At 49.8% G+C, this 13,189-nt stretch overlaps 6 protein-coding genes across 6 annotated transcripts; 4 read left to right on the plus strand and 2 right to left on the minus strand.

Annotated features, from left to right (window-relative positions):
• Nucleotides 1-31: 31 nt before the first annotated feature.
• Nucleotides 32-831, minus strand: F9C07_1095 (ankyrin repeat-containing domain protein; the record flags this gene model as incomplete). The annotated part of the gene is made up of 2 exons (XM_071507525.1): nt 32-330; nt 627-831. 2 exons carry the CDS (start codon nt 829-831, stop codon nt 32-34), a joined length of 504 nt encoding a protein of 167 aa, XP_071365764.1.
• Nucleotides 832-1,633: 802 nt separating this feature from the next.
• On the plus strand, nt 1,634-4,419 carry F9C07_2279402 (molybdopterin cofactor). The gene is made up of 2 exons (XM_071510366.1): nt 1,634-3,170; nt 3,368-4,419. Exons 1-2 carry the CDS (start codon nt 1,814-1,816, stop codon nt 4,132-4,134), a joined length of 2,124 nt encoding a protein of 707 aa, XP_071365765.1. The 5' UTR covers nt 1,634-1,813; the 3' UTR covers nt 4,135-4,419.
• Nucleotides 4,420-5,124: 705 nt separating this feature from the next.
• Nucleotides 5,125-7,408, plus strand: F9C07_1097 (putative potassium transporter; the record flags this gene model as incomplete). The annotated part of the gene is made up of 5 exons (XM_041288424.1): nt 5,125-5,298; nt 5,382-6,217; nt 6,269-6,434; nt 6,484-6,652; nt 6,723-7,408. The coding sequence occupies 5 exons, from the start codon at nt 5,125-5,127 to the stop codon at nt 7,406-7,408; spliced, it is 2,031 nt and encodes a 676-aa protein (XP_041140861.1).
• Nucleotides 7,409-7,871: 463 nt separating this feature from the next.
• Nucleotides 7,872-10,226, minus strand: F9C07_1098 (putative ribosome assembly protein Noc2; the record flags this gene model as incomplete). The annotated part of the gene is made up of 1 exon (XM_041284117.1): nt 7,872-10,226. One exon carries the CDS (start codon nt 10,224-10,226, stop codon nt 7,872-7,874), a length of 2,355 nt encoding a protein of 784 aa, XP_041140860.1.
• A 260-nt stretch (nt 10,227-10,486) lies between these two features.
• Nucleotides 10,487-11,333, plus strand: F9C07_1099 (vacuolar sorting protein; the record flags this gene model as incomplete). The annotated part of the gene is made up of 3 exons (XM_041288423.1): nt 10,487-10,576; nt 10,629-10,865; nt 10,929-11,333. 3 exons carry the CDS (start codon nt 10,487-10,489, stop codon nt 11,331-11,333), a joined length of 732 nt encoding a protein of 243 aa, XP_041140859.1.
• Nucleotides 11,334-11,738: 405 nt separating this feature from the next.
• Nucleotides 11,739-12,907, plus strand: F9C07_1100 (putative glucose-inducible SAM-dependent methyltransferase Rrg1; the record flags this gene model as incomplete). The annotated part of the gene is made up of 3 exons (XM_041288422.1): nt 11,739-11,772; nt 11,834-12,094; nt 12,162-12,907. 3 exons carry the CDS (start codon nt 11,739-11,741, stop codon nt 12,905-12,907), a joined length of 1,041 nt encoding a protein of 346 aa, XP_041140858.1.
• Between the last annotated feature and the right edge of the window lie 282 nt (nt 12,908-13,189).

Here is a 13,189-nt window from a genome sequence, read left to right on the forward strand (position 1 = left end):
TGAGGCCTTGTGTAGCAGTGTTTGGCCATGTTTATCTCGGGCGTGAATATCTAGACCCTACCGCAGGAGCGTAAGTATTGCAACAGTGGCACCTTCTAGGGCTGCATGATGCAGGGCTGCTTGTTCCCATGCATATCTGGCATTTTTTTTTAGCGCCAGAAGTGAGGAGAGTTTCAAGCGCTGCAACGTTTCCCTGCATAGCTGCCCGGTGAAGGAGCCTCTTGCACTCGTAAGCTTCCGCTTCTATGTTTGAACGATGCTGAAAAAGCAAAGGTATCAGATGGGCCTTATTGCAGTCAATCGCACACCACAGTGAATTTTCACGACGTTCTGTCCAGTTCAGGGATACAAATTCGATGTCAGCGCCGTACTTGTTTATGCACTTCTCTTGATTGAGTCCAATTGCAAATGCCATGGGTGTGTACCCCTAATGGTTCATTACTTCAGTTTTTGTACCAGATTTGAGAAGGACACGGACGATCTCTGGATGACCATGGCGGACTGCAAGATGAACCTGTGTTTCTTCTGAAATATAAGCCTTTTCTCATATATCCGACCCTTGTCAAGACAGAGTGATACCGCTGCTGTAGAGCCGCTGCATGTCACATCCAGAAGATCAGACGAACCCACTTCTGCCCCGGCATCCAGAAGCAAAGCTATCACCTCTGCGTAGCCGTATCTTGCAACTAGCTGTATCGCAGATTTCCCCTGTAGTCGTGCTGAGACATCAAATCGGGTCTTCAGAAGTAGCTTGACTATGTCCGCACAACGACGCTTAGAAGCAAGAGTTAAGGCCGTTGTTCTGTGTTGAATATGATAGTGAGGCATCATGTCGTTTTCTAACAAGAATTTGACAAAATTATAATTCCTACCACAAATGGCAAACTGCAATCAACACCACCTTAGGTCATGTTGTGTTGGATTAGGCTGCGTAGGTGAAGAGTTGATATGGACTCCTTTATCAAGTTGAATGCATGAGTCCACAAAATAGTCTTCAGCATCCTTCAAGACCAGGAGTTTGAAGATGTTCGTATGTCCCTCTTTTGCCACCAGGCACTTTGCACCTGGACAAGAGTCATGAGGCATTCGGCACCTCTATCGAGCAGAATCTTGACAGTTCCCTCGTGGCCCCGCTAGTTGTGCAAGGCATGTTTGGAAAAACGGTCGGGGAACGGTAGAATCAAAGCGGCGAGGGAAGGGTTCCCTGACATTTTGAGTCGGAAACGATCCAAGAAGGTCATATAGGAGACGATAAGTTCTATGGTGTCTGCTGGTAAAGAAAGGAACCCCTCCCAAGAAGCAGAGTTAATGACTTTCCTCACAGTGAAAGAAAAAAGATACGCGTGTCAGCCTCACGTACCATCGCGGCTGAGGTCATGAATGTGTTCTTTGAGCCCTTTTTTAGCATGTCAGCCCGATGATTTCTTCACACTAACCAATGTACCCTTTCAGTTGAGGGCGTTGAATTCACGGGTCTCTACGGAGTATATTCTAGCTGTAATTGAAACCCACTAGACTCCTCGTGGTAGTACTTCCCAACTCGGTTAGACGCGGTTACATTCCCGGTGAACTTCAAGGCGGGCATGTCCGAATGAAGTTAGTTCTGCGGAGAAGCAGCCTGCCAGCGAATGAAATGCCACGGGATGACTCGATGATGATAAGCAAGCTTTCTTGGGATCCATTCCCCTCCTTCCCTTACCCATAGATTTCTCCCTTTAAGACCCAAATGCCCACCACTCCCCCGTTCAAACTTATTTATTGATATGCCGGAAACAGTTGGGCTTGCGTCTCCGTTTCGCCCCAATCCCTGCTCATGATGACTGGATTCTTACTGTCGCGACGCGGGTTGACGGCCTCTCTACCATCCCTTCGGCGGTATCCCCGCACCTACCTCCGACAGATAGGGTCTGGCAGGAACAAGGCAGCTTCGCAGTATAGTACGGCCTCCTCACCGGCAGAGAATGGAAAGAATGACACGAAACCTCTCCCCGCCACTTATTTCCCCAATTCTGAAACCTCGACCCAAAAACCTTCCCCGCGATGGACTGCCTTGAAAACCGCGAAACCATTTTCCGACTTCTTGACGGATACCTTCAACCGCCAACATGACTATCTCCGAATCAGCATCACCGAGCGTTGCAACCTCCGATGTGTGTACTGTATGCCGGAAGAAGGCATAGAGCTTTCGCCACCGGCTCGCCTGCTCACGTCCCCCGAGATAGTTTACCTGTCCTCCCTTTTCGTCTCGCAAGGGGTAACGAAGATCCGCTTAACAGGCGGTGAACCTACTGTCCGAAAGGATATTGTCCCTTTGATGCAGTCCATCGGCGATCTACGACGCAACGGGCTTCGAGAGCTATGCCTGACAACCAATGGAATCTCGTTACACCGAAAACTGGAACCTATGGTTGAGGCAGGTCTGACTGGGGTAAACCTCAGTCTCGATACTTTAGATCCCTTCCAGTTCCAAATCATGACGAGGAGGAAGGGGTTCGATGCTGTGATGAAAAGTATTGATAAAATCTTGGAACTAAATAAGATGGGGGCAGGGATAAAATTGAAAGTGAACTGTGTGGTAATGCGGGGGGTCAATGACCGGGAGATCATCCCGTTCGTTGAGATGGGCCGTGATAGCCCTATCGAAGTGCGATTTATTGAGTACATGCCATTTGATGGCAACCGGTGGAACCAGAAGAAGATGCTATCATATCAGGAGATGTTGACGGTCATCCGAGAGAAGTATCCAACCCTGGAAAAGGTGGTGGATCATAAAAATGACACTAGTAAAACGTATCGGGTACCTGGATTTCAAGGTCGCGTTGGGTTTATCACTAGCATGACACATAATTTCTGTGGCACTTGCAATCGTCTACGCATCACATCCGACGGAAACTTGAAGGTCTGCCTGTTCGGCAATGCCGAGGTATCGTTACGTGACACCATCCGGAAAGCCAACAATGGAGAGCCCATCGATGAGGCTACAATGAATAAATTACAACTACTTGAGGCTGCGGACAAGGCCGCTCGTATTAATGAGGAGGGCGGACTGGTCGATGAAAGAGAACGAGAGCTTCTTGAAATTATTGGCATGGCTGTCAAACGAAAGAAGGCCAAGCATGCTGGGATGGGCGAGTTGGAGAACATGAAGAATAGGCCGATGATTCTCATTGGTGGGTAGGCGCAACCTCCTTTTCTTTCCTCTCACGACTGTCTGGCGAATTCATGTGATATTACGAATCATGATTAATGCATAAGCTGGGGTTTCTTTTCGTTCCATTGGTATTCCAACGGGTGGTGGCTCAGCTGCCGTGAGCTTTTGTATTTACGACCTTGGCTGTCGAGAGCGATGCTGATAGGTGGGATCTAGATAATGGACCCATGAGGACACTGACAGGCTCAGAACAGTCTAGAAAATGGGCGACATCCGCGGGAAAAAGGCCATGGTCCAGTATCCCGAGACACTTGCTTCAGTCCAGCTCGCCTCGTCCGGGCCAAGTTCGTTATTACCATGGGGATGGTAGGAATGTCTCATCTGAGACGGAACCGTCCGATTTAAAACGCCAGGGAACTGCGACGTCACTTCCTACGGATTCTGACCCGGATCTACCTCATCTCAACACCTCGCAAAATGTTCATATGACTAAGATCAGCCAAAAGGCTGTTACTGAACGTTCCGCAACAGCGACATGCCTTGTGCGCTTTTCTAAGTCCCGCCCGTGGGAGCTGCTTCGAGAGGGGCGCGGGACACGAAAGGGTGATGTGTTCAGTGTCGCACGTATTGCTGGTATTATGGCTGCCAAGCAGACACCGGATATTATTCCCTTGTGTCATCCAGGCATTGGAATTACAGGGGTTGAGGTGGATGTCACGCTCGTCGACCCCTTGCCCTCTCCGAAAGACACCGATCCGTCCCTGAAATACGGGGCGATGTGCGTAATGGCCACCGTGAGTTGCCTTGGCCGCACGGGGGTGGAAATGGAGGCGATGACCGCGACCATGGGAGCTGCGTTAACGGTGTATGATATGCTGAAGGCAGTTGATAAGGGAATGGTGGTTGATGGAGTGAAACTTCTTGAAAAGAAAGGGGGGAAAAGTGGTCACTGGATCCGAGAGGAGCAAGTTGATCCTATGTAGGAACGGCGTCATGTGCGTAATTTTTTTTTTCTTTAAGGCAAAAAGAAAAAGAAAAAAATATTTATATTGGTAAAAAAAAAGTACCATGAACCTTGTAGAATTTCTGACAGGATGCAATGGGGTCCAATGCGGTAATTCCGCCAGCCCTATAATCCAAAAAAGGTTATCGCCTTATCAGAATCACGCCAAGACAGGTTAAGCGTGCAGATCGGCAGCCCGTTGATTGGTTCCGTCCCACCGCTTCTTTTTTCCCGGTTTTAAGTATTTTCTGTATTCTTTTCCCCCCCCTCCATCATCTTTCTTTCATCTCACTAACTACTTACTTATTTACACTTGATCATTAGTCGCCACGCAAGGCTCAGTTGAAATGGAATAACACACGCTTTTACCCCCGTTTGATCCTCAATTAAGAATTTAGCTCACAGAAATCAAACCGTGAGAGAAATCTTTGACACCGTCTATCCCGATCCGCCTGACTTTTACACCCTATACATCCATAGTTTCCAACTCAACTACAAATAGCTATATTACCAGCAAACGCATTCTCAAACTTACACCATACTGATCGACTTTCTTACGTCGTCATTAACAATCACGTCTCGTCGTTTTTCATCCGAAACCGAAATGCATTATCGAACAAGACTAAAGATAGATCAGAGATTTCATCAGCATCCTTGCGGGTAGCGGTGTGCGCCCCATTTTTGCAACAGAATCGGCTTTATCAATTCACTATCTGAAGCCTTAGAGGCTTCCCGAAACGTCGACTATCATACTGCAGCTGCATTATCTGACCCCCTCGCATGCCGGGTCAATCGGATACATTGTGCCCACTGAGGATGGTCACCTGTTCGTACCTTCTCTCCTTTCTTCTTCCGCCTGTTCGTGGGCTTGGTGTCGGCTCTGTTATAGCTCGACCAATTCGATTGAACCTCGCTGACCTTTGCGACAAATGTAGCACGAGGCTGGCTTCGGCCTCTTGGTCGGATTATTATGGCGGTGGTACCGCCTTTCAATTTTATCACGCTACACTATGCTTATTTTATCGTAACATCATTGGTCTGCAGTGTCATATTTTGGGGAGCTTCGAACCCGCTCCGTAGTGTCTCCTACGCTGATGCGCTGTTTATGTGTGTTAGCGCCATTACAGGCGCTGGACTGAACACTGTATGCCTCTCTTCACGTCAAAGACATCAGCCGCTCGGGCTAGCTTTCCATCTGCTTGATGCATTTAGTAATACTTTCGCTAGGTGGATTTATCTTCATTGAATACTTTCCAGCAGGCTATCCTTTTCGCGCTCCTGATGTTGGGGCACGCTATTCTCATCTCGATCACTGTTCTATTTGTGAGGAAGAGGGCTTTTGAATCGAAATTCAAAGGCATTTCAAATAGATTGGCTCAATATAGGGAGTCTCGTCCCACATCTGATCTAAACGTTCCGCTAGATGAAGCGGACTTCAAGGTTGTCAATGTGCAGCCCTCAAACATGAATGCCGGTCATGGCGACAAGGCCCCCGGGATGACTGAAGTCAGTCCCGTAGAGAACTCAACTGATTTGACCAGTGATGACCATATACACTGGGCTGAAGATGATCAGATAACTATTGGTGCACGAAGACGCTCACACCATCAAAGCCACCGAGTGTTCCCTATGGTGGGCGTTGGCGCTCGGCCTGATCTGAATAATCATCCGAAAGATGCTATTCCCAACCTGCCTCTGCGAGAGGAGAGTGACATATTACGGCTGAAGGGCATAATCCAAGGGACGCAAAAGTATTTCGCGTCCAGAGGCTTCATCTCCCGAAACTCCCAGTTTTATGGGCTCACCCCCGACGAACGCGAGAGACTTGGCGGAGTTGAATACAAGGCAGTTTCGTTCTTGGCAGTTATAGTCGCCGTCTACTGGCTGATGTTCTTGATCATCGGTATGATCGGCGTAGGAGGATGGCTCGAAGCGAATCATCCAGATATATCTCGGGAGAATGGTCTGTCGCCTTTCTGGACAGGCGCGTTCTTCGCTGTTTCTGCATTTGTGAACAGCGGTATGTCCCTTTTGGATGCCAATATGACTGCACTGCAAAAGAAGTAAGTGTCTCATCAACGTTTTAATGTCTTGAAATGTACTGACCGTGGTAGTGTGTACCCACTTCTCACTATGGGGTTGCTAATCCTCGCCGGGAACACCCTCTACCCCTGCTTCCTGAGGTTTATAATTTGGTCTATGAGATGTATGATTCCAGACCAACCGGCATGGAAGACATGGGAAGTTACTCTAGACTTTATCCTGGACCATCCTCGAAGGGTATGTATGTGGAAGGCAGCCAGTAGGGGCACATTTGCTAATTGGGTAGGTATATACGAACCTTTTCCCGAGACGCCACACATGGTATCTGCTAGGAACCATCATTGTCTTGAATGCTATTGATTGGGCCGGTTTCGAAATACTTGCGATCGGAAATCAAGAAATCGAGCAGTTGCCACCAGGCTATCGAGTCCTGGATGGCTTGTTCCAAGCGTTAGGTATGGATTTCACTTCTAATTCCCATAACCAACTAAGCCTTTTATGTCTCTAACGTTTGACAAATTGCAGCCGTACGCTCTGGAGGATTTTACGTAGTAACCATATCCGGACTCCGACAAGGGTTACTCGTTCTATACGTTCTCATGATGTACGTGTCGGCATTCCCCGTACTGGTGACCATGAGAAACACCAACGTCTACGAAGAACGCTCCCTGGGCATCTACGCCCACGATGACCCGGAATCTGAGTCCGAAGGCCAAGCCAAACCAGGCCTCTTCATGAGTCTTGTGCGACACCACCTCCTCGGACGACAGGACGTCCCCAGCGCCGAAGTTTCGCGCAGCTACTTCGTCCACCAACAACTGCGTTCCCAACTAAGCCACGATATCTGGTGGATTGCCCTAGCAGTCCTCTTCATTTCCATCGCCGAATCGCCCAATTTCAATCGCGATCCTGTCAGCTACTCCACCTTCAACATCATCTTTGAAGTTGTTTCCGCCTACGGCTGCGTCGGCGTCAGCGTCGGCATCCCCGGCAGGAACAGCTCCTTTTGCAGCGGGTGGCACACCATCAGCAAATTGATCCTGGCGGCGGTTGCCCTCCGTGGACGTCATCGTGGTCTTCCCGTGGCTATCGATCAGGCTGTCATGTTACCAAATGATTCCCTCGCCTGGGCTGAAGAGGAAGATGCTGCGCTGAGACGGGAAAAAACTCGTGCTTGGGGTGTGGACAAAATGCCTGTTGGGGCTGTCTAAATTCTCTTAACGGCATACGGATCGTACCGTGCGTTACCTATGTAACATTGACACCACTAGGAATTCTATACCTTTGTGGATATCGTGAATTCGGTGCATTGTGGCATGGGTAAGGTTGTCGGTTTTCCGTATAAAAGTTTCTTCATACAGATTGGAATTTTGTTTGATTTATCTTGTACTTTGTCTGTTTTATCTGATTTCATGTACTGTCTTTTTCTTGCCTTATTTTTCGAGTTTCGAGTTTTGAGTTCTTGTTCTAGTTTATTTATGAATTAGTTTTGATTGCATAAAATGTTATTGGCATTCGAGATGCATCATTGCGTAGATGGTGCCTAAGCATTTCAACTTTTGTATACGTCGACATCAAAGTAAAAGAAACATGTCTTAAATAGCTACAACGAGAACCAGATATGGGGGAAATAGTGCCATCACTAGTACAATGTTAAGGAGATAAAAGCATCATCTAATCTTCCTCTTCTTCGAACTCCACCTCATCTTCATCTTCCTCCTCCTCTTCGTCCTCTTCTTCACCATCAGAGGAGGCATCCTCACCATCCTCAGCATCATCGCTTCCCTCATCCCCCTCACTGAAACCACCCATCGTCACATCTTCCTTATCAGCATCCTTCTCCTCGGCTCTCCGTTTCTCTTCTTCACGTCTCGCCTCTTCAAGAAGGGTAGCCTTCTCTTCACGCATCTTCCGCTGAGACTTAACGAATGCACCGAGCGGGGTCGATTCCCAATCGACATCTTTAAGGAAGTTCTCCACTTCCGCACGGTTGCGCGGGGTATAAGTGACGCTGCTTCTGCGCTCTTCAATCCAGCGGGCGTTGGCCTCGACCTTCTGGACCAAGAGGAGGATCATCTGGTTAATCTTGGCGTTCTTGTTTCCTCCGGAACGCGCGCTGACCTGTTTCAGCCAGCGCTTCAGGGAGACCACGATGGGGACGGAGAGTTCGGGGAAAGCGATGTGCTTGGTCCACAGGACGAAGAACTCAGAGAGGAGCTCGGCGACCTGTTCGCCGACGCCGTCTTGGTAGACGCGAGTGCGGAGGTAGGATTTCGGGGCGCGGATGGCGGTGTTGAAATCGAGTTGTTTCAAGGTGCTTGATTTCGGGGGCTTGCGCATCTCGGCGAGGTTGAGGACCTCGAGGAGGGGTGGGGCCAGTGGGATGTAGGTTCCTGTGGAGCGGGAGAGACGGAGGAGGGCGCGGGTGAGTTGGAAGCGGAGAGGGAAGTATGTTGCGGTGGGGATGAGTCGCATCGCGCCGACGGTGATCTGGACGACGGGGTAGATGAGAGGGCGCATGGCGGATTGCTTGCCGGCTTTAGCTTCGGCGAGGCCATCGCAGTGCTGTGAGAGAACGCGGGACCAGAAGTCAAGTGAGTGCACGTATTGCCAGTTGTAGATCGTCTTGTAGGACTCCTTGGAGGTGTTTGTGATGCTGCTACGGAGATGGATGGCAAGTTGGCGGATGAAGTTGAAGCCCGTGGTGTAGGACACGTTCTGGTCGATACCCCACAACTCTGCGGCGGAGTTCTTCATCAGGTTCACGCCGGCCAAAGTGTGGACGGTAGTGTTCCGGCTGCCCTTGACAACACCCTCGTAGGTGGCCTTGAGGACGGTTTCCTTCAGCCCAGCGTCTCCGATAACCATGAGACGGCGCAACAGCAGGAACCCGGTGATACGTGTGGCTTCTGTTGTGGACACATCGGCCCAGATACCGACAATGGTTTTGATGAGAACCTTCAGGAGCTTCCTGAACTGAAGTAGGTAGGGGAGCATAGGTTCAATAGAAGAGAGTGTGAGCTTCAGTGTCTGTGCATCGGACAAATTCGTGAGCAATTGGTGAACGGAGGAGGTATAGGACTTGATAAGAGGTGTAAGCGTCTTGAACTTCTTCGAATCCATAGACACCTTGACTTTGCCGGAGGCTGTCTCCTTGACGGGAAGATGATGCGACAGAACTCTAGGGACAGAGCCAAGGGCGGTAACAAGAACTTCATGGTATACGTCAGATTCTCTGATAGAGTATTTTTGCTCCTGGGCTTCAACGTCGTTCAGATAGGCGGCAGACCGGAAAGCGAGGACAGCCTGTCGCATTGCTCTTATCGAGTTCTGCTCTTCCATCAACTTTTGCCATTTCTTCACCATAGCAATGGTAAGTGTGTTGTCGGGTGTCTGTTCGTCTCCCTCCTCCCGGGCAGCCTTCTTTTTCTTCTTCGCCGGTTGCTCTTCCTCCGCTTCACTCAGCTCGTCCACTTCCGCGAGATCGCCATGGTCGCCGAAGTCCAGGAGCTCGGCATCGTTCTCCTTAAGGTATTTATAGAATTCCGGATCCTTCTCCTTCAAGGCTTCAAGCTGATCCTTGTGCGCTTCGAAATCGTCGGATCCACTGGCGTCCGAGGCAGCTTCGTCGTCCGATGGGACACCGTCTTCCTCTCCGCTGCTTGAAGCTGCAGAAGCTTCATCCTCGTCTTTCTGCTCTTCTGTGCGCTTGCGCTTTCCAGTCTTAGGGGTAACGTCCTTCTTCTTAGCCTTCTTAGCCTGACCGGCGTCGGCGTCCGCAATATCAAAACCGCCCGAAAAGAAGTCGTCCACATTCATTTGAGCGAAAGCATCCTGCTTCTTCGTTTCTTCTGGATGTTCGTCTGCGGAATCCTGAGCGTCGGCGCGTGCCTTAGCATTATCGGCCTTGCGTTTGTCTTTCAGATGGTTACGCTGCTTGATTTTCGCAGCCGCCTTTCGCCGTTCGAGGACATCCTTCAAATGCTTCTTCTCGAACTTCTTGGTGGATTTCTTTTGACTTCCGGCCATTGTGTCGCAAAGTCCCAATCTGACCGTACAGATGGGATCAAATGTACAAAATGGGGGAAATCAATGGAAGTGAAAGATGTTTCACTAGATGGAAAGGGACTCTAGTTTTTTTTTTCTTTGGGTAAAAAATTTAGAAGACGATGCGGCAGAAAATGGCGGCGCCGATCGCCCAATTAGGCCACCGCCTTTTCTTCCCCTCCGAGTCACTTTGGTTATCGGCCGTCGCAAACTGTGTATAGAAGAAAGACCTGCAAATCGCAATGTATGCCCAGCGCCCTTTGGCGTATGCGCCGACTCCCTACAGCTATACTCCTAACCCGGCCTTGTCTGCGTCCATCAATCTCGATGAGGTATGCTGGGGTCTAGCTTGCTTGCGGGGCAGCTGGCTAACTCCCATGCCAGGAAGTTAAACTAGCCTCCAGCTCGGCCGAGCGCGATCTGTACGAGTCGCTGGCTGAAATCTACAGCATCATAGTCACGCTTGATGGTCTCGAGAAGGCTTACATTAAGGATGTGGTTACGGAAGCGGAGTACACAGAAACGTGTGCTCGGTTACTGAAGCAGTATAAGTCTAGTTTGGGTGACGACACTGTCGCAAACGAGTTTGTCGATCTGGAGACCTTCAAGCGAACCTGGGGGGTGTGTTGCTTCTCTTCCACCTTATACATTGACAACCGGTTCTGATCGTCTTACTTTCGCTAGTTGGAATGTCCCCGTGCTACCGAACGTCTTCGTATCGGACTTCCTGCGACCGTCGAGCAGGCCAGTCACAACGCACCAGCGGCTAATATGGGGCCGGCAGCAGGCCCTCCTGGAGGTGCTTCAGGCAGCTTGATCCTGACGGCCACGGAGAACTTCATCACTTTCCTCGATGCGTTAAAGCTGAATATGGTGTCGAAGGATGCGCTCCACCCACTGCTCTCCGAGGTGATCCAGTCCGTCAATAAGGTGACAGACGGGGACTTCGAAAACCGGGGCAAAATCATCCAGTGGCTGATCACATTGAACCAGATGCGTGCGACAGAAGAACTGAGTGAGGATCAGGCAAGAGAGTTGTCCTTTGATATTGAACAAGCCTATCAAGGGTTCAAGTCGACATTAGGTTGAATTTGACATGTCATAATGCTTCAAACAGCAGTTAGGGTTGGAATCGGCGAAAGGCGTCTATGGTTGATCTTGAATAAATGTAGCTATATTAATCCAAGTTCAGATTTCTTTTCATCCTAAAATTAAAAGAACCTCTATCGAGTCGGATTCGAATTACTTAAGGATTAGGCACTGTTCTGAATTCTTATCTTTGGGTCCGGAGCGGATCCGACCCGCGGAACATCGTGGCCCGGCCTTGCCTTTTCGGGCAATCACGACTTTTTTTTTTGTGTTTCGGGATCAGAAAACCGCCCACCAGTGTTTTGCCACAGGTAAGGCAAATATAAGAGGAGAAAGGCTCTCCTCCCCTTTTGTATTGGTCTAGACCGGCCATACTCAAAACCCAATTACCATCAGACCGCTACAATGATCAGCGCGGACCCCGACGAGCCTCTCCACGGTATGTGTCCCCAGTTTCCCCGAATTGATAGGAAACGATAGTGGATTGATAAGCGTCTCAGTGTTCGACCTGCCTCAAATCCACACTAAACCTTCTGGCACCGAACTTTTACGAGCTCTTGACATCTTAGCGATCAAACCAAAGAGTTTTGCTTCAAGTGGCCATGAAGCGGTGAAGGCTCCAACTGTCTACCCGACCGGAGTACCGCGCTATTTGACGTCTATCATCTCGAGTCCCCTATCATGGCTAGATACCGATGAGCTTCGGGAAGCTGTCTGGGATGCTGCTGCTGCTCGACTCAGCGAACGCTCTGGGCGATCCGGTACGAGAAATATAAATGTAGTTGACTGTCTCCAGGAGTTCCGTATGTCTAACTTGGGGGCCAATAGCAATGCCTGCCATGACCCGTGTCTTCACGATTCCCAGTCCAACGGGCGAAGAGCTGACTTTGACTCTGCACGAACCATCCTTAACTGCCGACAACCTAGGAATGAAAACCTGGGTATCCTCATACCTTCTCTCCCAACGTCTCCACTCTCTCCTCGAATCAACCCCACAACTCGTCCCATCTGAGACGACCACCCCTACCCCGAAGACAGATCGCACACTCCGAGCCCTAGAGCTAGGCGCAGGAACAGGTCTCGTGGGACTTTCGTTTGCGGCTATCCGCGGACAGTCGGCTTCAATTCATCTCACAGACCTCCCCGATATTGTTCCTAATCTTGCCCACAATGCCGCTCTGAATGTGGAGCTGCTTACCAACACGGCCGCGACTGTTACGACTGGCGTGCTGGACTGGTCCATTGCTCCCGAGCCTCTTCCCACCCAAGAGGAACAATATGACCTGATCCTGGCCGCCGACCCTCTGTACTCCCCCAAGCATCCCAAATGGCTTGTAGAGACTATCGGGCACTGGTTGAGCCGCGGCCTTAATGCACGCGTGGTGACCGAAATGCCCCTGCGAGATGCATACTTGCCGCAAGTACAAGAGTTTCGTGAGCGCATGGGACAGCTTGGTCTGAAGGCGGTTTATGAGGGAGAGGAGGTAGGGTACGATGACTGGGAATCGGCAGATGGAGGAGCGCTAGCAGTTCGATGCTGGTGGTCCGTTTGGGGGTGGAGCGAGAAGCTCTAGCCTGTCGCGACTCACAATCCCATTGGTCTGGTCTGTCAGATCATATCAACTGCACTAGAACGATGTCACGAAAATCCACGATCAACGAGCGATGATAGAGAATAGATAGATTACATAGATGTCCCTGCGCAGCGATCGGTCGGCTCATCGTTAGTATAGAACATTACATGAGAGCTTGAAATGCACCGTCTATATTGTTATCAAATTAACATGGTAATTTGCCAATAGGACAATGATAGCGATATGGTACCATCCGATTGGAATCTTGTCATTTACTGTTGA

This window comes from Aspergillus flavus, chromosome 1, assembly GCF_009017415.1.
Source record: "Aspergillus flavus chromosome 1, complete sequence".
Lineage (NCBI taxonomy): Eukaryota > Fungi > Ascomycota > Eurotiomycetes > Eurotiales > Aspergillaceae > Aspergillus > Aspergillus flavus.